Source organism: Phyllostomus hastatus, unplaced genomic scaffold (assembly GCF_019186645.2).
Source record: "Phyllostomus hastatus isolate PE091 unplaced genomic scaffold, TTU_PhHast_1.1 phas_contig_113, whole genome shotgun sequence".
Lineage (NCBI taxonomy): Eukaryota > Metazoa > Chordata > Mammalia > Chiroptera > Phyllostomidae > Phyllostomus > Phyllostomus hastatus.
This window is the reverse complement of record NW_025333530.1, coordinates 14,320,686-14,348,234: the sequence shown is the minus strand read 5'-3', so window position 1 is coordinate 14,348,234 and position 27,549 is coordinate 14,320,686. Positions and strand designations below refer to the sequence as shown.

The following is a 27,549-nucleotide window of genomic DNA, read 5'->3' as shown; positions in this document are numbered from 1 at the left end:
ATGGGAGTGACTGGGGGGCAGTGGACCGGAGCAGTGTTCAATTGCAAGCTCTGCTCCTGGAGCCGGGCATGTACGGTCCCGACCGGCCGCGGAGGGCATGACCGCCGCACTGGCTGCAGCAGTGCCAGCTGAGGACATTGAGTGGTCCCTTCGCGACCCCGGAAGAGGAGCCGCTACCCTACCTGTGTTCCCCAAAGCAGGACAACACAGCCTTCCAACACCGGAAAAGCTCCACCTGTACTCCCGGTCAAACTATCCTAATTGGCAGCTCAGTGCTGGCAAGATGCAGGCTGCTGCCAGCGACTCTGCAGTGCAAATCCGCAGCAACACAGCCTTAGCTGGAAACAGTGTGGGGGGTGGGGGGGGGGGGGGGGGGTGGGGGGGGGGGGGGGGGGTGGGGGGTGGGGGGGTGGGGGGGGGGGGGGTGGTGCGGGCCTGCTCTCCGTGCTTCGGGACCAGGAGGCCCGCGCCTTGGGCTCTGCAGCGGCCACCTCCCCTCAAGCGGCTGGAGCGTTTCCAGGGCTGAGGCGCAGGGACACTGGCCTCTGCACTCGCTCAGCGGTGCTCCAGCTTCTCCTGCTTTTCATACTCCTTTTTCTCCTCCCCTAGCCCTCAGCTACCGCTCCCTCAGCTGGCTCCTCCTCTGCCTCCCTCCCCCGCCTCTGGCTCTCTCCTCGCTAACTTTCCCCAGGCCCCGCCGGCGGCGCAGAGCTCCCCGGCAGCTTGGGGCGCACTGCAGACTGCGGGCTGCCAGCTTGGCTGTGCCCCTATTCCATCCCCGCACCCCTGGCGCGCCCTGGAGAAAACGGAATGATGCCCAGGGCTGGGGACCAAGGCGTAGCCCGGGAGAGATGGCTGGGCACTGGGATACTGGGTAAGACAGCCCCAGCTTAGTCTCCTCTCCTACCTCGTCCTCCACCCTTCCTCCAGAGGAGGGGACACTTAGAAGCTCAGTGCCAGGGACAGGGTGGGCTTTAAAGTGCGGCATCGAACTAGTACCACTGCTTCCGTATTGCTGGCGGAGAACTGGCTGAGTCGGCTATCCCAGCCGCGAACCTTGCTCGTCCCCAGCCCCAGCAGCCTGCCAGCCTCGCCATTAGTTCTCTGCTGTCTTTGGCGCCTTCCGCTCCGGAGCTGGATCTTGGGGCTGCAGCGCGGGTTTTCTGAGTTCCGAGGGTTCGGTTTGCTGGGGGAGGTGGTCTGTACCTTGGGTGGTTTTGCACGTGTGATTGTTGGGAAGGTGTTTTCTATCTCTATCCAGAGCTGTTTGCAACTTGGCTGTTTGTAACCCAGGCATCACGCATACACCAATTGGGGGAGGGGGACTCTCCATTACTCCTGACTCTCTCGCTGTTTGGCTCTTCTGCCTTCTACCACCTTCATTGCCCACTGCACTGCCTTCTCTGCAACTCCACACTAAGTCCTGGAAGGGACTGGAGGGACTTGGAAGAGCCATCAAGCCCCCTTTTAGGAAAAGTGTTGTCTCTTGGTGCAAAGAGATTCCATAGGGAGGGCTTGTTTAACCTGATCCTGGCTCTTCATTTTTGGGATAAATATGAAGACTTAGGAGACACATCCAGAGGACACAGAAGGAACAGAATATTAATATATATGAATATGCACATGATAGTTTTGAGTGTCAAACAACAAGAGATTAGGGAACAGTACTTATTAGTTCAGAATGCAATTTCATAAATCATGGATTTCAATGTAAGCTGACTCCATCTTTGGCAACTGCACCTCTTCTGTTTATATTGGTCAGATTTGGCTTTTGGCAGCTGCCCTGCATTGGGTTAGGCACATAATACTGGCAATTGTGCTGAAAACAGGGAGACAGAAACCTTTAAGGGCAGTACTGCTGTTTTGGCAAATATAAATTGTGTGCGGAGCTGTTACGTTGGCACCCATGGTGGAGGGGGGATAGAGTATTTCTTTACTCAGGAGCTGTTGATTTACACCCCTAGTGCTAGATAGGTTGACACTGGTGTTTTCTCTGGTACCTTTGGCACAGCTGTCTGCTGGTCTCACAGAGACCCCCACAAAATAGACCTCTGAGAGGCCTGACGCTCCTCCTCATGGGGTAGGCACAGTGCCACTCCACAGTAGCTCCCCCTCATCTCATCTCTGATCAGCCCAGGTTCCCCTCTGACCATGGCAGAGAAACGGCATCTCTGGGGAATTCAAACTCACAGTCATTACACTAGCCCACTTATCAATACCTCCTGCAGCTTAGTCGGGTGGTGGATGCCAGTTTTGGGGTTAATTTAGAATATTTAGAGAACCAGTCTTCTGTGGGAAACCACACTGTACACTAAGTATGTGTATGTGTGTGGGGTGGGCAGAGTCTTGGCACTTTTCTGCAGGTGGAAGCTCCTTCCTCCTTTGAGGACTGTGCAGCTGGTAGATTAGGTAGGGGCAGGGCCCATTGGAGCAGGTTTGAACGAAGCCCTCCCTGAGCTACCCTCGAGGAGTCCAGGAGAAAGTAGAGTGATTTGTAGGTGGGTGACCGACCAGCCAGCTCCAGAGCTAGTCCTACTTGCTCTGCCCCCTGCCCTGATCATCCCCTCTTGGACCTTGCCAGCCAGATACTGCTGAGTCCTCACAGTGACATTTTCCTGAGCTTGGGACACAGATGCCATTTTTGCTCTCGGTCCAGTGGGGAGACATGACAACTGGACAGTTAACTGGAGATGTCCCCTGGTAGCATCCAAGCTGGCAAGAACTTTGGAAACCATAGCACAGAGCTGCCCTAAAGGCGAGGAAACCATGCACTGGAGAGGGAGGGTGACTTGCTCAGCTGTGCATGGCCAATTGATGGTCAAATGGGACAGAATCCAGGTCTCTTGGGCTCTGTCATACTAACTTGTCTTCCAATTAATCAAAGTCTGGTGAGGGAACAGTCAGTAGGGATTGTTCTGATGGGCTAGAGACTGCAAGAAGCTCTGGGGTATGGGTGTGGAAGGATAAGGGCTGGGGGTAGGGGCGCAGAGGTATTGTTCTCAGAACTATGGGGCCTGGGAATGGAGCAGTAAGCTCCCAGCAGTCCTCTACCCCCTCCCCATATCAGACTCAGTCTCACAGACTGAGACTCAAGTGATTATGATAACCTGACAAGATACCCTTCTCTTAATTGAGAAGCAGTTTCCAAGGCTGTAGATTGCAGCTGAGGTTTATGGGATTGCCAGTCCCTTCTTAAGTATATAACTGGTAATATATCTGTCCTGCACACCCCTTCCTTGTTTCCTGATTTCTTAATTGCTGTGATCTGTGTTTAATCATCACTTGTGAGGGTGCTATGTTCCACAGCCCTCTCTCCCTCAGCATGTATTTATTAAGGGCTTGTTTAGTAAGAAAGCAGTTAAAGAGAGGGTGCTCAATCTCACTCAGAGGAAGGAAAAGGAAAGGGTAAGCAAGGAGTTCATGGGAGGAGAGGAAAGGGGAGAAGTGGAGGGAGACCCCAGGTTTGAATCTGGAACCACTTTAGCTCTTTTTCTGGAGACCCAGGCCTGTGGGGCATCCCACAGCCCTTATGGCTGGCCACCTCCTGGTGAGATGGGAATGACAGGCAGAGCCTCAGCACAGATTCTCCCAGTTTGTTCTGTTGCTGGGGGTATGGTGATCTCTGCATAAACCATGGGCTGGCCCTGCCAATCTACCTGTTCTGTGGCCTGCAAAAGAGGGATGAGCACACTGCTTGGACTTATTTGCAAAGCTGGTTTTTGTTGAGCATTCCAGGACATTTCAGGAGCATCATTCTATCACAGCAAAGCTCCTGGGGGTGGGCAGGAAGCAGGCAGGTTGCCTAGGCAGAGGGAGCTCAAATCTTTCCTTTGTTTCTGGGCCCAGGGGCCTTGCCTGGCCCAGCCCTGCCAAATACAGCCCCTAGGGCCTGCACCCCAGGAGAGGTCTGTCCTGCTGGCCTCAGTCTGCTCTCTGCCTTCTAGCTTTAATTTTGAGTCTATCTGACTCCCCTGGGGCCAGAGTGTGTCAGCTTCCCTGTAAAAGTCAGCCAGTTTCTGCCTGCCATGCCAGCAAGCCCTGGGAGCCCAGCTTAGACTAGGCATGGCCCTTTCCCTTTTTCCTTCCTCCACACTGAGCAGGTGTGACTGATGTTTGAATGTGGCATTTGCCTTGGAATATCTCATGGTAGCCATTAGATTCCTGCTGGTGTGAATATTTGATAATAACATTTGCATATACTGAAAACTTTTTTACTTTAAGGAAACTTGGCAGTCCTGAGTCAACCCCTAGACAAAACTGCAGCACCTCGATGAGGGTGGGATTGGGCAGAAGACTTTGGAGTATGGCAAACAAAATGGCTACTCTGAGAGTGGGCAAATGGTTAGGGCCTTTCAGTGAGCAAAGGCAAAACTTTGGGGCTCAGGATTGAATCCTATAGGCTGATGAATAGGAGAACTTATTCATCAGTCCCATGATGCCAGAAACAAGTCCTCAAATTCCAAACACACATGCAATCCTTGAAATTCTAAAGAGTTAGGTTTTGGACAAAGCAAAGAAAGTCCTTTACTCAGGGAAACAGCCCACCACATGGAAAAAATTACCTCCAAGAGTGGTACAGGGTGGAAGTATAAAATGATGTGCAAATGGCCTGGAGACTTTCTTGGCTGACATTGGCCATTAAGCTAGGTGTGCTCTGGTTACATCCAGACCTGTGATGGAGTTGCCTCCTTCCCCCTCCTCCTTTCAATTACTATCCTCCTCTGCCTGCAGAGTGCCAAGATCAGAGGTATCGACTCACTGAAGCCTTTCTTGCATTTTATTATCTCATGTTTTGGCTTTGTACCAAAGTGGAGAGGCAGGAAAAACAGCCATCCCTGGTTTGGGGATGTGTACACCGGATGTGATATCTCTGACTTTCACAAGGTCAGCAGACACAGTGTGACTGACCTGTCTTGTACCTGATCAGCCCTCTCCTGGCTTGGGGGCCTCTATGGGTCCATGTCTTCCCATGCTCCCTTCTCTCCCCCTAGCACAACTTCACAGGTAAGACTGCAGCAGACAGGCACCTGGACTCTGTCAACGAGCATATTTCATGAAACAGTCTTTCCTGTAAGGCAGCTGGGCAACTGCTTGGCTACCTGCCTGCTGAGCAGCCCAGCACCAAGGAATAGACAAGAGTCACACACAGTAACTATACTGTTCACTCAGCTTTTATTGAATGCAGGTTCACTCAGTAGAACATCGACTTACATTAATATCCTACTCACACTCTAACAATCTAACAGTAATATCATACACATACAGCAATCAATGGGGGATAACAAACCCAAGTCCCAGAGTCTCACTCAGTCTGCAGATCCAGGAGACAGATGGTAGTCAAGTGAATTGTCAACATCTTGCAAGGAAGGATCTCTGGAGCCAGGTGGGCAGCGGGGCAGACAAAGTCCTCAGTCCAGCAGGGCAGAGCCTCTAGTGGTCGATGCCAAGGGAGATCAGCATGGCATGGAGCACCACTCTGGTGTGTGGAGCTTGGCTGTCTCAGCAGTGGTCTCGAACCTGTCTCAGTTATAGCTTGAAAGCAGTGTACTCCACCCTTTTGGGTCTTTTCGATTAATATTTTGGCACCCCTGATGCCAAGAGTGGAATTTACCCAGGAGCCTATGGGTGGTCCTGATGTGCAGACACAGCTACTCTGACCACGTGTGTAGACAAGTGTGTCCTTGCCAGATGTGTTTACTCTGACTTGGGTTATTTTCCTCTTGAACCAAAGTGTCATGGCTGACCGACAGCCGTTTTTAGTTGACGTAAGTGGATCCACTTTGTTTCATATACTTCATGCTATCTTGATCGGACCAATGCCATTTTATTGGTCCTGATGTCCAGAGGCTCTTCTGTGCACAAGCCTCCCAGACATAGCTGGCAGGACTTTCCGAGCACTGGAAGGGTGTGTGTGTAAAGGCCTGGCTTGCCTACCCTCTCTGATGCCTGACTTTGGGCGGGTCTCTGGGCTTTATGGAAACATCTCAGCCTTTTGTTTTTCCCTTCAGTGTATAGTGGGAATGGCAATGCCCCACAATGGGAGTCTGGGAGTTCTGAGTGTGAGTTAAGTCATCTACTTAGGCATGCTCTAGTCAGGTAGAAATGTGCCGTGTCATTAGCCAGACCTTAAGGAAATAGTTTTCTCCTCTGTTCTGGACTCTTCTTTTTCTGCTTCTATCTGTTTAATGAAGTCAAAAATACTTCACTTTTGATAAGCTCTTGGATATGCCATCTTGGCTGGGAGCAGGGAAGGGATTTGGCCCTGACTGGAGTTCCCTACAACTTCCCCAGGATCCCAGTTCCTCTGCAGGGATGCTTGTGAGCTCGGCAGGCTGCAGTTGTCATGTCCTTTGGGGTATGGGCTTGGGTCCTGAGGGAGGCCTGCTGCTCTCAGGACACTGCCTTTTCCCGATAGCTGCCTGTCACAGCTCTGCACTATGTTCCTTGGTCTGTGGGGGCAATGGGAGTGAGAAGCAGAGCTTTGGCCTCTGACCAGAAGGCCATCTTCTAGACTGGAGGGTGGAATCTTCTTTCTGGTTTCTGTTCCTAGACCTCTGGTGGGGTGCTGCAGGAGTTAGGGGAGCAGAGATAAAAAGAAAACTAGGAATGCTAAGGACAGCGAGCCCCGCCCAACGGCATTGTTCTCTTGGAGAGGCACTGTCATAGTGTGGTGAAAGGCAAACATACCTCTGAACACTGCTTACTCTACTCACTGGGTATGTAGACTTGAGCAAGTAATATCAGAGTCTGTTCCTTCATTTTGAATTTTGGGGGTAAAAATAATAACTACCTCATAGGCTTAGTATGAGCCTCAAATGAGACATTGTATATAAAATGCCTGTCCTCCCCTGACCAGTGTGGCTCAGTTGATTGGGCATCATCCTGCAAAAGGTTGCCCGTTTGATTCCCAGTCAGGCCACATGCCTGGATTGCAGGTTTAGTCCTAGGCTGGGGTGCATGCAGAAGGCAATTGATTGCTGTTTCTCTCCCTCTCTTTCTCTCTTCTCCTCTCTCTAAAAATAAATAAATAAAATCTGAAAAATAAATAAAATGCCTGTCCTATCTGATAGTAAATACTCAGGTTCATCATTTATTATATGGCCCTGGGCAAGTTACTTAACTTCTCTGAGCCTCAGTTTCATCACCTGTAAAATGAGAAAAACTATACTTACCTTTTGGCATTCTAATAAAAGTTGGAGTTAGTATGTATACATCCTCTAGCACAGCAGTTCTCAAAGTGTCCTGCTGACCACAGCATTCCCTGAGAGCGTTTTTTAGAAATGCGAATTCTCAGGCTCCACTCTCGAGCTCCTGAATCAGAAACTCCAGACGTTGGGGAAAGATAGCTGTAATCATCCATCAGGTGATTCTGATGCTCTCTTAAGTTTGAAAGCCACTGCTTTACAATGATTCCTGGCACACAGGAGCTGACCTAAGGGTGAGGGATAACTGAAATAACCACTTAACACTAATTTGAACCCTGGTGGGCAAATCCTGCTATTTAAAAATGTATCACCTTGCTTTGGGATGATAGAAATGCCTCTTGTTGATCTTAGGCAAATCACCTAACCTCTTATGTTGTCTCATCTGTAATACGGACCTATTATAGTACTTCACTCATAATGTGGGTGTGAGGATTAAATGTGCCTAGCATATAGTAAATGCACAATAAATACATACAGCAGGTCCTTGAATTAGGTCATTTTGTTCAATGTCACTTTGAGACAACATTAATAAGATGCCATAGGAACTTCTGTTTATATTAATTGTCCTAGGGTGATTGGTTTCATTTTACATTGCTTTGCTTAAAATCACAGACCTTATGGATGATGCAAAGTGAGCGCTTACTATATTAGTTATTATTAACAGTGGCAGGAGTCATGATTGGGTTTCTGGACCTTGGGGCTTTATTTCTGAGCTTCGAGGTAAGAGTATACCACTTTGCCTCCAGAAGCTAAGGTGAGATGAAGAAACTGAGGCGAGCCCTGGGGGCAGGGGCCAGGCTGCCAGCACTCCTTGGAGCTACTTCACTGTCATTTACAAAGCATTGCTCAGGTGTGCGCCATGCATTGTTATCTCATGTGGGCAAAACAAGAGGAAACTGGTTTATGATGCACCCCAATAGAATGAAGTTATACTAAAGACGTTCTTCCTTGAGAGTGAGGATGGGAGAAAGAGCAAGGTCGGTGAGCTCTGAAACAAAGACTGACCCTGGCTAACTTGGGAACAAGAATGGTTCTAAGATTTGCCTGTAGAGCTGGGAGCTGACCTTGGCTAAAAGGGGTTCTCAAAAGGCCCAGCCACTAAACTCAGTCAGCTCAGCCAAGTCTCCTCCCATTTAGGACCTTGATGGTTCTGTCTCTAAACTGAAGCAGTAGGATTAATGGATCAGTGTGGGCCCTTTAGCTCTGAGTGGCAGGCTGGAGGACCAGGCAGTTGAGGGAAGCAGCAGTCTAGTAATACAAGCCAGGGAAACTTTGGGATAGGAGGGAGTGTAGCCAGGTGGCTGTTTTCCACTGCCCACGAGCCCTTGAGTCAGACTCCAGTTCATATTTCAACTACCCTTAGAATTTGTAAGGCTTTGGGCACAGCACTTTGGTCTTCTGAACCTCATTTTTCCCACGTGTAAAATGTGACTAGTAACACCCACTTCACAGGTATGAAGTGAGAAGGAAATGAGATTACTCACGTGCAGCATTTAGCAAGAATCTGGGTTTGGGAAAGGGACGTTATTCTCAGGGGTCTCTAGGAACCTAAGTAGGGCGCTCTCTATAACCCCGGTCTGGGGGCCACTACAAGTACCATTTTATCTAGTGGCAAGGAGAGGTGGCATTCTATTCTGTCCCCCTCCTCCCAAGACCTTGATGTGCAGTGGGGTTTTCTTAAGGACTTTGAAGGATAGGAGAAGAGCTAGGTCCCCTTATAAGGACTCATGAGGTGGGTCCCAGAGGCCCTGAGTGTGCCAACATAAGAAACATTCAAACCTGTAGAGAATTTTTGTCAGTTGAGAATTGCTGGGAAACAAAATGGATTGAGAAAATGTTCTGGGAAATGGCAGTTTTGCATCTTTATGCATTACAACAACAAAAGAAGTAACAGAATTACATGAAATCCATTGGTGACAGATTGGGGAGGCAGGAGAAAGCACAGTGGAGGGGAGGACCTTTGGGATTAGATAAAAAGTAAAATGATAGACACTTCTTTTCAATAGGTGGGTACAAGGTAGTTAACAATCGACAATTAACACGACAATTAACAATAGCAATAACAATGAGGGGATTTGTGGTCTCTGGTGCAGCTTGAGGGATCCAGAAAAAGGAAATTACTTTGACATTCCAAAGGTATGTTATTGTAGATGCAAAAAGATGACAGAAAGGCTTAATTAAGGTAAGGATTGACTTTTGTCAGGGAAGATTCAAACCTAGGACACGACTACCTGCCATAAATAAACTGCTTTTAGTTAATAAATTGTAATTTCAGACCATCCTTTGCTCTTACTTTAGGCCTCTGAGTTTGTAAAGCCATCACCCAGGTGCCCCACCCCCGCCACTGGTTATCAGGTCAGCATGTGGCCCCCTTTCTCCCACAAGTGAAAACTCATGGTTTCCACTTGCCCAAGAGATGGGGATGGTATTAGTGTGCTGGTAAGTGGGTGTGGGTGCGGAGGAGGATGGAGGGAGCTCTTCGGCTCATCCCAGGAGGCGGGGCCAGAGTGGGGCTGTGGGGTGTGGAGGCAGAACCCGCACTCTAGGTCAGGAAGGGACAGGGGGTCCAGCACCCTTTCTGCTCCATCCCCTACTTGGCGTGCATCTGGTTGCCCGGAATCTGCCTTCCCAGTGTGCCTTCAGCCTTCTTAGGAAGTTTCTTTCCCTGATTGGTTTAGTCGGTCCGCCATTGCTGCTGCCCAATGCTGCGACGAGGCTCATTCCCACACCCTGCTCCCTGCAACACCCCCCTCCCCCACCCGCCACATTCTGTCCTGGCCCATCAGTTCTGTTCTCAGGATCCTGTTCGGTGGCCACAGGGTTTTGGACTCAGATGGTCTAGCAAGGTCCATCCTCAGTGTCCCTCTGACCCTCCACCTCTCTGGGCTGGTGGGAGCCTCCAGGGCTGCTGGAGAACAGTGTCCAGGTACTGCGGCTGTACTTTTTTTCCTTTACTGCAGGGAGCCTTGTTCCGAGCCCCTCATTCCCCACCCCAATTCTGAAAATGTAAAAGAGGAGGCCACACATTGTTCTAGGGGAAATTTCTGCGGCAAATCTAAGGAGCCGGTCGTGCACTTAGGGCACGGACGTTGCGTCGCAGCAAAGGCCTCATTTTCTTGGGTTGGGGTGACCCCTGGTGGTCATTCAGAATGCCACAAGGGCTAAGTAGCCCAGAATTCAATTCTGCCCAGGCCAAGGGTAGGAGAAATGGAGAATTAAGGCTGGTGACCCTGCTAGTGTCAATTGAAGTAAAGAGTACCATCTTCTTGAAGTTGAATCTGAGGGTGACTGGAACCCCCCTGTCAGCCAGGCCACCTTACTGAGACTCTCCTTCCAGAGCTCCAGCCTGGAGGTTCCATATGGGTTTTCTTATGGGAGGTGATGCCTCCTCATACAGGTCTCTTCCTGCTCCCGGTGTCTCTGTCGCTGGAGGTATCTGTGGGAAAGGCCACCGACCTCTACGCTGTCAATGGCACGGAGATCCTGCTGCCTTGCACCTTCTCCAGCTGTTTTGGCTTCCATGACCTTGGCTTTTGGTGGTCCTACAACAGCAGTGATACATTCAAGATTGTAAGTAGTTGGGGAAAGGACAAGATAGGACAGATCAGATTCTCCTACTCTCTCTTCCCTGTTGCCCCACCCCCCCTCCTCCATCTGACTCTGGGCCCTTGGAACCTGACCCCACCGAGAAGGTCCCCAGGACTCAACATTTGTCATTCTTTCTCCCAGTGTTCTTTGCAGAGCCTACCTAGAAAGATCTAAGTGGGAGAGATGTTTAAATCATGTTGCCAGAATTTGGGACCTTTTGGAATTCTTGGCTAGAGTCCTCTGTTTGGTCTGAAGGAATACCTGAAACTTGAATTGCTTGTGAAAATTTAATAATTTAATTTATAAAACAGGAGAGAGTAGGGCCTTTGGAAGTCTTGGAGAGAGGGAATGAGGAGTGCAAATGGGAGAAGGGCAGGGGATCTAGACTTGGAAAGAGGCAAGAGGGACCTGAGAAGAGAACTAGATCTGTAGGAACATCCACAGGGTTATAGGTCAGAATGGGTCAACCAACCAGTGTTTATTGAGGACTCATTCTGCAGTCTAGTAGGAACCATAGAGACAAACATAGAGAAGCCACAAGTGACCAATTCGATATAATTAAATGCTGAACTTGGAGGGTGCTGGAGGATTGATCCACATCTTAGTGGAGGGCCTCAACTGAGATGGACAGGAAGGGGATGCATGTCAGCAAAGGCTGGAGGAATCGCAGAGAGGAATGAGTGTGGTATTTGGGGGAGTTCTTATAAAAGGCTTTTAGGAAGAAAGCAGTAAAAGCTGGGCTATTTCCCCGGGAGACATCAAAGAAAGAACATGGGTTTAGCCTGAAGCAAGCAAAATTCAGGTTAGACTAGCAGAGCTAGCGAGGCTAGAAAAGAAAGCAGGAGGGAGGGCCCACTTCTGAGACAGGGCAGGGACCCAGGGAGTGGGCTGGAGTGATGTCGTGACCCTTGAAGACCCTGATTCTTTCTTGTCCACCGTCTTTCCCCCATCTACCTCCCAGCTCATAAGTGGGACTGTGAAGACTGAGAAGGCTGACCCCAAGGTGCATTTGAAAATTGATGACCGCATCTCTCTGGAGGGCTCCACTAAGGAGAAGATGAACAACCTTTCCATTCTGCTGAAGGACTTGGATTTCAGTGACACAGGCAAATATACTTGCCATGTGAAGAATCCCAAGGAGAAAGATCTTCAGCACCAGGCCACCGTCTTCCTCCATGTGGTTGATAAACGTATGCTATGGGAACAGAGACAAGGGCAGTGGAGTGGGAAGGACTAGGAGATACCCACCTCAATGTTATAGTGAAATGGTAAAATGGACCACACTGGTGTTTTCTTTCACTTTATTCTTTCAAGAGTTAAAGGAGTTACCTCTGGAACCTCATAGAACTTAGTCTGAACACTTATTCTGCCACTGGATAGCTTATAAAATACACTTAACCCCTCTGAGCCTCATTTTCTTCATCTGTAAAATGGGAATATGGTTGCATTCTCCTAGGGTTGTTGTGAGAGTTAGAGAAGCTCCATGGAAGGGTTTTGAGATGGGTAAAACTCTCTCCGTAATTGCTGATTATTACTATTCTTATGTATTCCTTTAGCAAAAGTTGGTTGAATTCCAGGTATTGCTCCAAAGAGTGCTATAAATGCTACATAGGGTTTTTACCTGAGGGGTTTACAGTTCAGGGTAGGGCAGAAAATAGGTAGCCAGATAACTGAAATAGAGGCAGAACATGTAGAGATATAGGCAATGGAGATTGGTAAGAATAGTCTTGCCTCTTTGGAGCTTAAATCCCAAGTGAGCATTCTAGTCTGACACAAGTGGAAGAATTAGACAATGAAGAAGCATGTGATAAGGAGGCAAGTAGTCACATGACCCAGACTCTGAAGGTGGGGCTAGAGGAGTTAGGCTGGGCTTTATGGAGGGAGAGCCTGGAAGGCTGGGAAAGTGCAGAAGCAGAGATGAAGGGAAGGGACCTTGCTGAAGGATACTGATTGTGCTGTTTTTATGTATCCTGGGGCTTCACATGGACTGCCTGAAGCAGGAGATGCTCATGAATTCAATGTTGGCTGTACCAAGAACAGAACCAGAGGCCATCAGGCAGCTTGCTGTGAGCCCGGAGTCAGTCATGAGTCAAGTCTGCATATGGTATCCCCTCTTCCTCTCTGGATGTCACCCACTTTGTGCTTAGCTTTTTCAGGAAGGAAGAGAAGGGGAAGGGAACCAATATTTATGGAGCATTTCTGAGTACCAGGCACTAAGTTAGGTGCTCTCACTTACCTTTGCTCCTTTGCTCCTCATGTATCTCCTCAAGCTGATTTTCTCTTCATTTTTACAGATTCATTCATACATTTTTCAACAAATATTTATTAAGCACCTACTATGTGGCAGACATTGTTCTATATCCTGAGGTTATAGCATGCACAATATAGGCAAATTCTTGCCCTTATGGAGATTGTCTTCTAGTAGGGGAAGATACACAGAAAACAAGATAAAAAAGGATGGTTCGAGTTAGGGAGAAAAGGTAAAATGGAGAAGGAAACATGGGGTGCTAGCAGGGTCACTAGGGAAGGCCTCACTGGAAAAGGTGACATAGAATCAGAACATTTTAAGGAAGTGGGAGAGGAAGAAGCTGTGAGGATGTCTTTGGGAAGATAGTCCCTGACATAGGGAACTGCAAGTGCAAAGGCCCTGAGGCAGATGCTTGAAAAAAACAGGAGGCCAATGTGGCTGGAGCAGGGTGAGTAGTAAGAAGTGAGTCTAATTAAGCCAGACTGTGTGGGGCTCTGCAAGCATGAATGAGATGGGGCTACTGAAGGGCTCTGAGCAGAGGAGTTAATGCCGGAATAGGCTCCCTCTGGCTGCTGTGCCAAGGACAGACGGTGGAGTGCGGAGGCCAGTTTGGAGGCTACAGCAAACACTTAGGCAAGAGATGCCAGAGTGGTGGTTAGGGGTCAGATTCTGGATTTTTTTTTTTTTTTAATTACGGCCATCAGAATTCTCAGGTGGATTAGATATGGGGTTTGAGAAAAAGAGGAATCAAGGATAACTCTAGGGAGTTTGGTCAGAGCAACTGGAAAGTGGAGTTTTTTTAATGAAAATGGGAGAGGCTATGGGTAGAACAGGTTTGTGAAGAAATCAAGAGTTCAGTTTTCAGATGAGGAAACAGGGGCAAGAAGGGTTAAATGACCTGCTCAATGTTCCAGCTTGTTAGTGACTGCTGAAATCCTTTACTTAAAATCCATACTAACTCTAAAGTCTTCCCACAACATAGGAGATAAAGAGAGTCTTAATTTTTTTCTGCACAGGCAAAAAAGACCTAGAAAGAAGAAATGATATTCTCATGGGGCTATTTGGGGACCTGGAGTCTGAATTATTTTAGAACTTGTACGTGTGTCTGTGGAAGATGTGTGGAGAGTAGGGGAGAGGAGGGGCCCCCTTGTGTGGTGCATTAGCCCGGTGGGTGCCATGTTCTGGCTTTTCCTGCCACTTGCTCTAAGGCTCGACGGGGAGGGCCAGGGGCCTGGGGTGGGGAGACATGTCCCAAATACTGGGGTTGGAGGCTGTATGGTCACATGGTGCTTGGCTCCAGGTGACTCTTGCTCTCCTTTTTCTTTTCCTTCTCTCCCGGCTGTGGCATGTAGTGGAAGAAGTGGACAACACGGTGACACTTATCATCTTGGCCGTTGTGGGTGGGGTCATTGGGCTCCTTATCTTCATCCTGCTGGTCAAGAAGCTCATCACCTTTATCCTTAAGAAGACTCAGGAACAGAAGTGAGTTGTCCCCAGAGCACACTTCTATTTTCCACCAGCCCACCACCTACTCTCATCTCGTGTGTGGTCACAACCTTCTCTAGTTCCACTGTCATCTGACCCCATCAGCCCTTCTCTTTCCATCCATCCCCTCACCCTACCCTGTCTTCCTAACCCTACCGCTCTCTGTCCTATTCCTGCAACCCTCCACCCCTCTGCTAGTCTCACTCCCTCTTCCCCATCCTCCCAAAAGGTATTTATTGAATATGTTGAATTCATTGAGTACATAAATGCAACTTATTTACCCCTTCTCATCCCACTGTCTTTCTGCCCACCCCATTAGCCTCTCTCTTTTACTTGTATTACCCCAACCCCAAGTGCTACTAAAGAATTAAGGAAGTCCTTTTGGTCTAAATCAGAGAAAGTCTCAGAATCCATATACAGAAATTCTAAAATGGGAAGATCCTTCTGAAGAGTTGGAAGTTTTTCCGTGACATTCTGAAAATTCAAATGGGAGAGATAAAGAAATCTAAAAACACTGATATTGCTTTCTAGAAAGCTCTAGGAAGGATAAATTCATACATAAAAATAGACATCTCTAAGGGGGAGGGGAGGGAAGAATTGCCAGGACATGTGGGGACTGCTGCAATACTGCCCAAGGAGAAGACATTGAAAGTTGTGTTCTTAACAAGAAGATGAGGTGAAGGAGGCCTGCCATTGGAGCAGAGAGGTGACAGTGACAGGGAGGTGGACGAGGAACGGAGAACTGCTTTGCTTCCATTGGCTTCATTCTGCTTGGCTGAGAAGAGGGAATTAGACTGGGAAGGGCAGAAATTACACTGATGAGAGGGGAAGGAGCTGAAGGCAGGGGGAATGTTAAGGATGTTGGAGTGAGAAGCCACTGGGCACCTCGTCCCAGGTCCTGGCTGAGAGGAAGAGCTCTTGAGTTGTCTCCCTGCATCACGGACAGAGGCTGTGAAGGGTTTGGAAATCTTCAGAGGGGCCAGGAACATGGAGAAGGACCAAATTTTGTTGTTAATAACCAATGTTACTATTAATGGTTAACAAAATTGAAGAAGAAAGAATTTAACATGTGGTTTTAAAGCACTTAAGAAAAGTGACCCTTGGGTGCCACCATAGGTTCATTGAAAACAAGACAGGCTAACCGTTTTCTTGCTCGGGCTTGGGCACTGGTGGGTCAGGGAACTGCTACAGACGCCAGCACTTCCCGGCATCCATCAAATACCTATTGTGTCTCCAGACACTTTTATGTAATAACCATAATTTTCATTTTACAGTTGTGCAAAGTGAAACTCAGAGTGGTTAAGTGATTTGCCCAATTCCACACAGCTAGTAAGTGATAGGGGTGAGATTTGAACTCTGGATTGTTTGAGTTCAAAGCTTGAATCATTGTCATTATACCCTACTGATTCATGGGGTATATCTAGAGCTCATGCATTCATTCAGTGGCTATTTTTGAGGTACTGTGTACAAAGGCACTTGTCAGGTGCTGTAGGAAATTCTGGAAGGATTGACATTCTGCCCTTAAGTGAAGGATGTGCATACAAATAAATGTTATAGAAAGTAGAAGGTATCGGTGGCAGCAAAGAGGTGTGATAGAATGCTGCAGGGGGTCAGAAGAGGGTGGAATACTAGGGAAGAATTTTTGGCCAAAGGGACTTTATGGTGGGCCTTGATAGGTGGATCTAATTTAAGCCCTGGGAAAGGTGAAGAGAAGGCTGTTTCAGATGTGGGAACCACTGAGAGAAAAGGCAGAAAGTCTAGGAAGTGGGTAAGTGTCTGGAGAACAAGGCATTGTATTTGTTGGCAGGGGGAAATGGGTTTAGGAAGGAAGGGGATAAAAACCCTACAAGGGGGGGTTGGCGACAAGCACTCGGGGCCTGGGAGTCCAGTCTGGGATTGGCTCTCCTGAATGTAGAGGAGCTAGCTAGGGCTCAGTCAGAGGCCTTCAGAATAAAGGGTCTGGCCGTAGTGGGCAGATGGACTGTGTGGGGAGGCTGGAAGCAGGCCCTGGGGAAACCTGAGAAGGGTCCTCTGAGTGGCAAGGAAAACCTGTATTAGCAGCAGAGGTGGGGTGGCCTCCTGAGAAGAAGGGAAGTATTGGACAGCTTCACATCATCAGTTCCAGGCTTTCACATAGGCGTGTGTTTCCCTCTGCCTGGAATGTCTCTTCCCTACTTTCTTGCTCATCTTTCGTGGTCTCAGCTTAAATGACACTTCCAAAGAGCCTTCCCTGATGCCTAGAAGAAGCCTTTCTATATTGAGTTCCTCCTTGGTGTACCTTGTTTAATATCAAATTCCATGAAAAAGCACAAGTTTTCTGAGCATAGGCACCATGTAAAATTGCCTACCCTTCTAGTCTTATAGTGCCTGGTGCCCAGGAGGTTCTTGGTGAAAAAATATGGATGGTTAGGTAAATAGGAATTGGCAGGTTGACTAGATAGATAATAGATAAATAGATAGACCCATCTCAGTAGAGGTCTTCAGCAGTATGCCACAGGATCTGCTTGTTCATGGTTATTAAGATTTCAACTACACTAGGAATGATATACTTAATCAAATTTCCAGGAACCTAGTGACTATGTTGGATAACAAAATTGGGATCCAGAGGATCATGATAGGCTGGACAAATTTCTGCAAGATGGAATTGATGCAGACAAAATGTTAAGTCCTTCCTGAGGGTCTCACACTTGGCTATGCCCAGGGCAAGGCTAAAATGTAGTTTAGCAACGGCAGCTGTGGAAAAGCCTTGGACATTTTCATGGGCAGAAAGCCAGGTGTGATGTAGCAGTCAGGTCTTCCCTGGAGACCTGGGCACTGCTGTTGAGGTGAGATGAACTGAAATTGGAGCATGTTCAGCACAGGCTGGCAGGATGGTTTCTTCCCATCTAAGCATTTCTCCTTCCTGCTGCCTTCTGCACTATTGCACCACTGTCTGCCCACACCTGCCATCCTTGGTGCAGAACCTCTGCCTTGCCCCTTCCCTGTTCTTTTTCTCCTGGTCACAGCTCAGGGAGGAAGGGCCTGCTAGGGCCCTGGGAGGGGGGGGGGCACTCTTTGCCCTTAGCAAACATCCCACCCCCGCCCAACCTGTTCCACTAGGCTTGGACTCTTTCCCTGCTTGGCACAGTGTGAGAATTACCCTGGTTTGGCTTCCCCTCAGCTCTGACACCTGGGAACAGAGCCTGATACCCTTGCTTCCTGCCATGTTGAGATGACTAGGTGATGGCTAGCCTCACCGAGTACTTTCTATGTGCCAAGCACTGTTGCACATGCTCATTGACTGTTCCTAGCAACCCCATAAAGAAGGTGTCATTGCTACATCCATCATATAGATGAGGAAACTGAGGTACAGTGCTTAGGCCTGGGCTTGGCCTCTGGCTACCTTAGCTCTATGGAAGGCTGGGGAGAGAGCTGGCCACAGGGGGCCTTGGCTCCCCATCCACAATGTGTCCAATACTCTTGCTTCTCCTCTCACCAGTGCCTTTCTCTCCTCCCTCTCTCTCCAGGAAGGAGTGCCTTGTAAGTTCCTCAGGGAATGACAATACAGAGAATGGGTTGCCGGGCTCCAAGGCGGAAGAGAAACCACCAACAAAGGTGTGAGCCCCAACTTGGGGCCAAGCAGCCACAGAGAGCCTCACTTTCTGATGATGAAACATGCTTGAGCCATGTCTGTGAACCCACGTGCCTGAGACATCTGCTGCTTGGCTCAAACTGTAGTTTTTCTCGGTGGGGAGAAATTAAGGTCCTGTCCAGCCTGCCCTACCCTCTCCCCAGCCAGGGCTCCCCAGGGATGAGGGTTGGTGGGGGCTGGATGGGCAGTGGAAGGTTCAAGAAAGAAAAGGAAAGGCTCAGAGGGTGGAGGGTCCGTCCCCCAATACTTGGGTAGGTGGTTCTCCTTAAGTCTCTCCACCCTATAAGAATAATGCCTTGGTTTTCCTCCAGAACTCTCTTTTAGAGAGACTTGGGGGACTAGTGAGGGCTGCCCTAGTAGCTGGGTCTTGTGTGTGGATTACTAACCTTTTTGATGGTGGGAGTGGCCTAGAAGACTCTGTGCAGGATCTGAGGGTGGGAGGCTACTGGAGGGGGGCTACAGTGAGAGGTTTTGATGGATTCCTGACCCCCCATAGTGATGCTCTTCTCTTTACCTCCCCCACGGCAGGGTGCCTCCCTGCCTTGGGCCCATAATCCTTGCTCCCTGAAACCCTGCTGCTCTGACTCCTGAAACCTCATAAATGGGAGGCTGGCTGCTTTGGTGTTGGGGGGTGCTGGCCTACCTAGCCTGCTCCTCTGATCTCTTGGTTCCTGAGGGGCTCACGAAGGGGACTGCTGGGCTTTTCTGAAGCACTGGGGTGCTGCCTACCCCTTCCCTAGCAATTCAGAGTTGTGAAAGTGGGAGAGACAGTGTCCAGTGACCTGGAATGCCCGCTCCAGCCCTGCCAGTGCTGGCCACCCCTTCTCCTTGGCATGGCAGGACCATTGCCACTACTGGGAATTCTGAGTCTGGTTCTGCCTTACTCTTTCCTTGATGCAACAAGTGGCATTACCTTGCTTGAGGTGTTACACCCTACCCTCCTGTTGGCTTGCTCTTCCTGTGCCCTCCACCACATCTTATCCTTCACCTCAGGGATTCTCTTCCTTTGGGTGGGAGGACCCTTCGGTTTTCTGGCTGCTTCCTGCTCAGCTGTGCCACCCCCTCTCCCATCCCAGGAGCAAGGAGAGAGTGCTGCAGTTTTCCTTTGCTTTTCCAGGAACTGGTTTGCACACCCCTGTGTGTGGGGCTAGACTATGCCTTAGTTCCAGGGTCCCAGCTCATCCCTTCCCTCCCCTCTTCAGCCCATACATAGCAGCCGCCTTTGGGGTGGCACTGGTGAGGGAATCCCAATGGCCCTCACCCTGGGTCATGCAGTGGACTGGGGAGCTGGAGTTGTGTCACCAACAGCCCATGGGGCAGTGACTGAGACACTGTCCAGGGCTCCCATGGGGGTCCCTGACAAAGGATGTAGTGGAATTGAGAGTGGGCCCTCCTGATGGAAGTCCTCTTGTGTTGTCTCTGTGGAGTAGAAATGGGGAAGTGAGAGATGGCATGGAGCTGTAACAATGGAGGTCTCCACCATCTGCTCCCACTCCCTCGCTCTCTTATAGGACTTCTGAGACTTGTTCTCTGGGTCCCTGGGAGGGGTGGGGGTGAGGAGTAGCCCCTTTATCAGAGAGTATGGGTACTGCCTCAGGGCTCTCCCTTCCAGAAAGCAGCAGCAAGCTTCCACAAGGGTGGAGGTGGGGAGATAATGAGAAATGGCAGCAACTGCAGGGCACCAGGGCTGTGGCCTGTGGCTGGTGCCTAACCAGATGTGCCCATAGGGTCCTACCCTGATCTGCCTTTGTCCTTTCTGTGTACTTCAACACCCAGAACTCATCCTGGACTCTGGTTCAAATTTTCCTGGTTTTGGGAACAGACAGACCAGAGCCACTAGCCATTTAGAAAATTTTTGTAGCTGCCATCATGCAAAACTGCTTTCTCCTTTCCCAGCTTCAACATTTGGTTGGGTAAGGTCTTGGGCTCCCCTTACTGAGGAGAGGCATACTTGAGAGGCAGCCCAGGCACACAGAGTGGGGAGAGAGGGTGCATCATCCTCCCCACTCCTGCCTCTACTGCTGACTAGTAGGCAGGTCATGCGTCTTCTCTAGGCTCAGCCTCCCCATCTATAAAATGGGTATAATAATACTTACCCTACCTCACAGGATTGTTGTGAGGCTTGACAGGTTCTTGTTTAAAAAGTTTTTTGCACTTGGAAAGGGATCTAGGAGGCCAGGTATTATAATTGGTGGGATTTTTCCAAGTTTGTTCTGTGCTCTTTTCTGTGTCTCATCCCTGTAACTAACTCTCTTTCCCTCCTTTCTCTCTCTCTCTCTTCCTCTCTCCCTCTCTTCCCACTTTCCCTCCTTGGAATTATTTTAGTCTTTGTGATGTTAGAGACTTTGGCTCTGATGCTTAAAGCTTCTTGTCCATGGCTTTTGGTTGGTGGTTTTTAAGAGGTGATTGGGATAATAGGGGACACTTTTAGTTGCCCTAAATACTAGGACTATCTACTGGCACTTTGTAAATGGGGACTAAGAAAGCTAAATTAAGTCCCCACAACAAAGGATTGTCCTGCCCCAGTGCTGGGATTATACCTGTGGAGAAACATTGACATGGATTTGTAGTAGAATGCAAAGCCACCTTCCCATGTAGACCCTCAATGTATGCCAGACTCCAAGGTGATGTCCAGGGCTGGCAAGGGTGTTTTCAGGACTTGTGGGCTACACAGAACCATTAAAAAGTGGATCTTGGGACCCCTGGACACATGCAGCTGTGCCAACTGTAAAGTGAGTGAGACCAAAGACAAAGTCTTTCTCAGCTTCCCATCTTTGACCTCAAAACAGGGCCTCAGCATTCCAGGCCTTGAGTTTCTCGGCATGTAAGAATTGAGCAGAAGGCAGCCAGAATGAATCTGTGATGCTAGAGAGGTCTGGGAGAGGAGCTGATGGAGCTCAAACTTTTCATATCTGGCTGGCTGACCAGAGCTGGAGGTGAAGTAAAGGTGTAAGAGTATGTTCCTGAGATGGTGATAGGTGAGGGTGTGCCTGGTAGGTGGGTCATATATCTTCTCTGGGCTCAGCTTTCCCCATCTATAAAATGGAGGGGCATGGAATATGCATGTGGAAATGCATGACTGCAGAGTGGGTGGGCTCTGTAGACACAGGTAATATATGAAGGCTGAGCGTGCCTGAGATGGGGAGACTACATTTCAGGAGCTACTTCTCTGGCCTCAGCTATACCTGCTGGGGCATCTGGGACTGAGAAAGGCCAAGAAACAGAGGGGTATACCAGCCATATTCCTGGGCTCCGTAACTCCATGACTCAATCTCATTGTCCTAGACCGCTACCATCAGTGCTGAGGCAGAGGATGGGGGTGTGGTAGAAGAGGAGGCACTTCTCTGGAAAAATCTGCAGCTTGCTTCACTTTACTTTATCCTAGGTTGGAGTCCCTAACCTCTCACATCCCACCTAATATGCAGTGCTTTTGACTATCTTATGCATGGTTTATTCCTCTGGCTTGGATGTAAACAATACCCACAGTCAATTTCCTGTATAACTATAGATCAAAATGATGCAGCAGGGGGCCTTGGGAGGCCTCAAATCCAAGGTGTCTCTGGGAGGCATAGCTATGCACATTTTCAGCACTGACTTGTGTTCAAGCACAGAATGGATGTGATCAGACTCTCTTGCCTTTACAACAATTTTGCATTGTAGAATTTTTATTTAGCTTTGCCTTGGATAAAATAAAAATTATGTTGAGTAGACATGGTTTGTGGTCTTTGTTTTTGGCTAATTGGGTATTGAGTTCCAGTTTTGTTACCTGCCAACTGTAATTGGGTTGAATTTCTTTATTTCTGTGAGGTCTAGTCTCTTTGTGTTGAAAATGTTACCTGCCTAGGTGAGATATCACATATAAAAGGCCTAAGAAGGTCTGGCATAGTCACAGGCACCCAAATCATATCAGTGCCAGTACCTTCCCTGGAGAGGTTGGAAAGGTGGGAATTTAACACTGAAATCATTGCCAGGGTCCTCGCTGTGCTGATGACCTGGGTAATGATTCTATTAGTATTAAATGCTATTATACCCCTTCCTCAGGCTGGCCCCAACCCCAGCTTTACATTTGAACCCAGATGAAATCTGCTTCAAATGAACAAAGGCAACTTTAAAGAGGAACAGCACAACACAGTCTATGGGCACAGTAGGCTTTGCATGGCTGGTCTCTCCAGATTGCTGTTCCAGGGGACAAGCTATCTGGGGGTGGGGGAAGGAGGAAGCTTAGGCTTATACCTTAGGAATGACCCTATTCATGCACATTACATATTGTCCATCTTAAATTATTTTAACCTAGATTATCTAAGCACTCTTGCTTTCAGAAGTTTCTAGCTGCTGGGCATAAAGCCAGGCTGAGAAGAAATTGGGGATACACGTGTATGTGTGTAGTGTGTATCTGCTTATACTCTTGGACTTTATCACACCATGATTTCTCAACATACCATATCCTCTTCAGTGGATTCACTTTAGACTGCATTTCAAAGATGCAGCTGGTGGATGGAGAAGGAGTGAAGGAGGATGGTGTACTGCAATTTTCATGGGCCAGGCCTGGAAGATGGTCACATCATTCTGCCTCTATACTCTCCTAAAGGGAGATTGGCAAATGTAGTCCCTGGGTGCTCAGCAGAACAGAGAAATGTGTCTGGGTGAACGCAGTTTGTGAGATGACAGGACTGTAAGAGGTGCAGCTGCAACTAACGCACAGGTGGCGTGGTGAGAAGTGGGGAGGAGGAGGTGGGCAGCAGGCAGGGTGGGCAGGGTCTAGATCATGCAGGGCTTGCAGGCCATGCCACAGGGTATACATTTTATTTTGTAGGCAATGGAAGCCATTGGAAGATTTCATCAGGGGACAGATGGGATTCAGTTGGAGATAGCAGGCAAGGAGAGGGTGGAGTGTGGGGCCAATGCAGTTGCTCAAGCCAGAGCTATGGCAGAAAGGGGATGGGAAGAAGGGCTGCCATAATTTAGGAAGTGAAATATCCAGAGCTCAATTTCAGGGGGCTAAGAGAAGAAGGTGGTTAGGATAACTTCTAAGTTTCTCCTGTAGATGACTGGGTACTTAGAGGTAAGTTTACCCTGAAAGGGAACTGAGGAGAGTGGCATATTGGGGCATGGGGAGGAGAGGGTAAGTTCATTTATGAAAATGTTGCATTTGCCCATTGGATAGCAGAATAATAAACAGTTGAAAACAAGGGTCTAGACCTTAGGAGTAAGTGGTTTGTTCAGACCATGGGAAAGATGGGCTCTAACATTCAGGGGCTGGTTGGACAAGGGTAGGTCATAAAGGGGGTGGATGAGGAAGGGCCCAAGGGCAAGGCAAAGTGTTTTTGAGGTCAAGGGAGCAAGAAGTGTTTAGAAGAGAATGTCCATTGCTAACTTAAGGATCAGTCCTCATGAAGGCTGTTGGTGACTCCAGCGAGCTCAGCTTAGTGGAATGAGATGACCAGGAGTGGGAGGTGGCAGAAGTTTGATTTCAGGGTGTGCAAGAGTCAGTGGTAGTGTAGGAGGGTGCAGCCAGAGGGTCCCCAAAAGAAGGATTTGTAATGGGTTCAGAACTCAAGGTGTCCAGGAAATATTAGAAAGATATATAGGATGTTCTCACCCTCCACCACAGCTGTGAGTTGGGGGAAGGGACACATGGAGCAGGACCATTGAGAGCTGTTTTGCATAGCAACTAACCTTTGCAGCTAACCGCTGGCCTGATCATTTAACACATCTGTAACCTTTAACTGGTTTCATAGATATGTTAAATAGCTGTGGCCATTCTCTGAGCCAGAGGGATGGAAGGAACTTCTCCCCAAGATGTAACTGGGAAGCAACTTCCCCTAGTTACAGCGCCCGCGTGATAACTTAGAGATGATTGGCTCCACAACATGGAGCCACCCCTGTGCAGACTCATGATGGAGCGCAGTAAAGCTGGAAGGATATTTAAACCCAGACTTGGTGGCCATTGAAGAGAGAACCATGAGGTTTTGGCTGAGTGGAGACTCTTGCAGCCATGTGAGGAGGGGGACCATGCGACTGTGACAGTGAGGAGAACCACGTGCTTTGGCCAGAGTGGGGGGATCCCCCACCCCCCCGCAGCCATGAGAAGGATTGCCACGCAGCTTCAGCAGAGAACCACCGCGTGGCTTTAGCTAGAGATCCCGGCAACACAGCTGATGGTGCTGGGAACCGAGGAAGGCCTACCAGCCAAGCACGGATTACTAGGAAGAACCAGGAGCTGCTTGAGCCATGGACTTCCATTTCTTTCCCTGAGATACAGTACCCCAGACTGGGCAAAGAGGGGAAGGAAGGACTGTGTGTGTTTGTGGGTGTTTTAAGGGACTTTGGGATTTTGATGAAGACATTAAGTCATTACTTTTAGTCTGTATAACTTGAATAAATAGCTCCTTTCCTTTTCATCAATCTCTAACATGGAGAGCTATAATTCTCTGGGGAAGGGAAAGGTGAACCTAGTACAGGGGACCCCAGGAGAAATAGGGGTCAATTCAGTAGCATTGTGGGACCCTCTTTCCTGGTGGCCAATCGGGGAGGATCATGGGAGACCACATGCGCAGTAGCTTTAAAGTAATACAACTACTTGTACGTGTGCAGTAAAAGCCACCAAAACTAGCCAGGAAGGATCCGTCCTATAAGAATAAAGTCCCCCCAGCCCATGAGGTCAATCTCTGCTTGGAGTTGGCCTGCTCCCATGTTCTCTTCTATAAACTCTGGGTGTTCGGTTCAATTCTTTGTACTGATCACCAAGAACCTGGTTACCTGTGTCCACCTGTGACAGTTTAACTTTCCCTTTCCATTGAGGATTTAAGACTGGGTCTCCCCTGGCTGAGCTGAAATACCAAAAATGTCTGTCTAAAACAAAATGGAGCAGACCAGAGCAGTGTAAAGCAGACCAGAGCAGGGCAGGGCTATCTAGCCAGTGAGGTCTGGCCCCAGGGCTGCCTCACAGCCATGCTGTTGTCACAGCCATTCTGTATCAAAATTGAGCTGTTTTGCACTGAATCAAGTTTTCTTCTTTACTGTGCCCTAAACTGGGGATTCCTGTTGGCATTGAATTGGTACCAAGGACCATCTACCATCAGCTGACACCTTGGACTTTACATTCTAGTTAGAGAAGACATATAATAAACAAGTGAATAAATATATCTCTGGATATAAGTGCTTTGAAAACAAATAAAGCAGGATAAGAAGAAAGTGTCTGAGCTTGTACAAGGTGTTATTATAGATAGGGGACCAGGGAAATCTTTTCTGAGGAGAAGGCATTTGAGCAGAGACCTGATTGAAAGAAGAGAATGAACACTGTGAACATCTGGAGGAAGAGAATTCTAGTAGAGAAAAAGCATATGCAAAAGTCCTGAGACAGGAAGAGGCTGATATTTTGAGCAACAGCAAGGAGAACAATGAGAAAAAGTAGAATGAGTGAGCAAAAGGAGAGTGTCAGAAAAAGAAGATATCAACAGGAGCCAGAACAATAAGGCCTTCTAGGAAACTGTGAGGCATGAATAAAATAATCTAATTTTTTGGTAATTTTTTAAGATGTCACATATAGTAAATTTTTAGTGCAGAGTTCTTCCAATTTTGACAAATGTGTACAAGCATGCAACTATAACTCAATCACCACCCCCACCCTGCAAAGTCCCCCTTGCCCTTTATAGCCTCCTCACCTCCACCTATAATGCCTGACAGCCACTGACCTATTTTGTGTCCCCACAGTTCTGTTTTTTCAAGATTTCATATAAATGAAGCTGTCTAGTAGGTACCTTTTTGAGTCTGAATTCTTTCACTTCACATAATGCATTTGAGATTCATCCATGTTGGCACATGGAACTTTCATTACTGAGTGGTATTCCACAGTATGGATGTACAACAGTCTGTTTATCTATTCACTAGTTGAAGGGCATTTAGGTAGTTTTGAAGCAAAGAACTCCTGTGGGTCTTTTGTTCTGGTTCTTTTTGCCCATGGCCTGTAAAAACTGTGGCTCTCAATGCTACAGTTTGGTAAAAAGGAAAGCAATGACCTAAGTTATACAGGTTTAGAGTAATGGCAGAATTTTGCCATAAGCCTCATTCCTTTTGAACACCCATAAACACACACAGCCCTGTCGTCCCCCTTTGCCCAGCCAGGCCAGTCTCAGAGCATGCCAGTCAGAAGAACTACCTTCCAGAAGAAAAAAAAAACCAAAATAAAACAGGATCCTGCTGTTCACTTATCCTGCGGGCGAGCAGGTGGGGGACCACCTCCCTGCTACATCATGGGTCAAATTCACACCCATCTCCCTGGCCCAGGCAAACTATTCAGCATTACTATGAAGGTGGCCTGCTGTTATTGGTATGCAAAGTGACTCAATTGCTGTGCTGCTGCTCTTCCCAGCCCCCAAGCCAGGTTTATGGGGGGCTTGGGGGCTTCTCAGCCTATACCCCATTCTGAACCTCATTTTGTAACAGGGTGCAGCCAAGGAGGGGGCCCAAATGGGGATTTGTAATGGGGTACAGAACTCAGGGTGTCCAGGAAATATTAGAAAAAATATATATATAGGATGTCCTCACTCCCACAAGTCTGAGCTGGGGAATGGGACACATGGAGCAGGGCCATTGACAGCTGTTTTGCATAGCAACAGTTTTGCAGATAACCTCTAGAATGGTCATTTAACATATCTATAACCTTTGACTGGTTTCATAGATATGTTAAATAGCTGTGGCCAGGCTTTGAGCCAGGGGGATGGGAGTGACTTCAACCCATGATGTAACTGGGAGGCAACTCCCTCTGGTTACAGAGCCTGTGTGAGAGCTTGGAGATGATTGGCTCCATGCCATGGGGCCACACCTGCCCAGATTTACTATGTAAGTCCAGTAAAGCTGGAAGAATATGGAAATACTGGCTGGTGTAGCAGATTGTGGGAGGAGTCAGAAATGGGGCAGTAGAGGAAGATTGGTGCGGGGATTTAAACCCAGGCAAGGCAGCCATACTGAAATTTCTGGGACCACATGGCTTTGGTGAAAGTTGGGACCGTGCAGTTTTAGGGTGCTCCCTTTTGCCACATAGCTTAGGAAGCAGGAGAGACTTTGCCTGGAAGAAAAGGGGTGAAAGGATTCTTACTGGTGGGCCATGAGAAGATGCCACAAGGTTTTGAATTAACTGGAGTTCATGGCAGCAACACAGTTGATGGTGCTGGAACCAAGGGGCTGCCTAAATCACAGACTTCTATTTCTTTTCCTGAGATACGGTAACCCAGACTGAGCAGAGGGGAGAAGGAAGGACTGTGTGTTTGTGGGTATTCTAAAGGACTTCAGTATTTTTAATGAAGACATTAAGTCATTATTCTAAGTCTGTATAAATTTTAAAATAAATAATCCCTTTCTTTTTTATCAGTCTCTGGCATTGAGAGACAACT

General features: G+C 48.3%; 1 protein-coding gene across 2 annotated transcripts; it reads left to right on the top strand.

Annotated features, from left to right (window-relative positions):
• The first annotated feature begins 613 nt into the window (after positions 1 to 613).
• On the top strand, positions 614 to 21,867 carry SCN4B (sodium voltage-gated channel beta subunit 4). 2 transcript variants are annotated; one of them, XM_045839330.1, is made up of 5 exons: positions 614 to 874; positions 10,603 to 10,775; positions 11,755 to 11,983; positions 14,394 to 14,523; positions 18,033 to 21,867. In XM_045839330.1, exons 1-5 carry the CDS (start codon positions 811 to 813, stop codon positions 18,124 to 18,126), a joined length of 690 nt encoding a protein of 229 aa, XP_045695286.1. In that variant the 5' UTR covers positions 614 to 810; the 3' UTR covers positions 18,127 to 21,867. The 2 variants fall into 2 exon arrangements, with proteins under 2 accessions (XP_045695286.1, XP_045695292.1); XM_045839336.1 differs by lacking the exon at positions 10,603 to 10,775 and having other exon boundaries at positions 620 to 874.
• Positions 21,868 to 27,549: the final 5,682 nt, after the last annotated feature.

What these genes read in the sequence shown, in the direction of transcription:
- SCN4B (XM_045839330.1), top strand. Translation starts at nt 811, where the DNA reads ATGATGCCCAGGGCTGGGGACCAAGGCGTAGCCCGGGAGAGATGGCTG. An exon ending in GCTGGGCACTGGGATACTGG is followed by an intron (nt 875 to 10,602) that starts GTAAGACAGCCC and finishes CTCCTCATACAG; the next exon opens with GTCTCTTCCTGCTCCCGGTG. An exon ending in CCTCCATGTGGTTGATAAAC is followed by an intron (nt 11,984 to 14,393) that starts GTATGCTATGGG and finishes TGTGGCATGTAG; the next exon opens with TGGAAGAAGTGGACAACACG.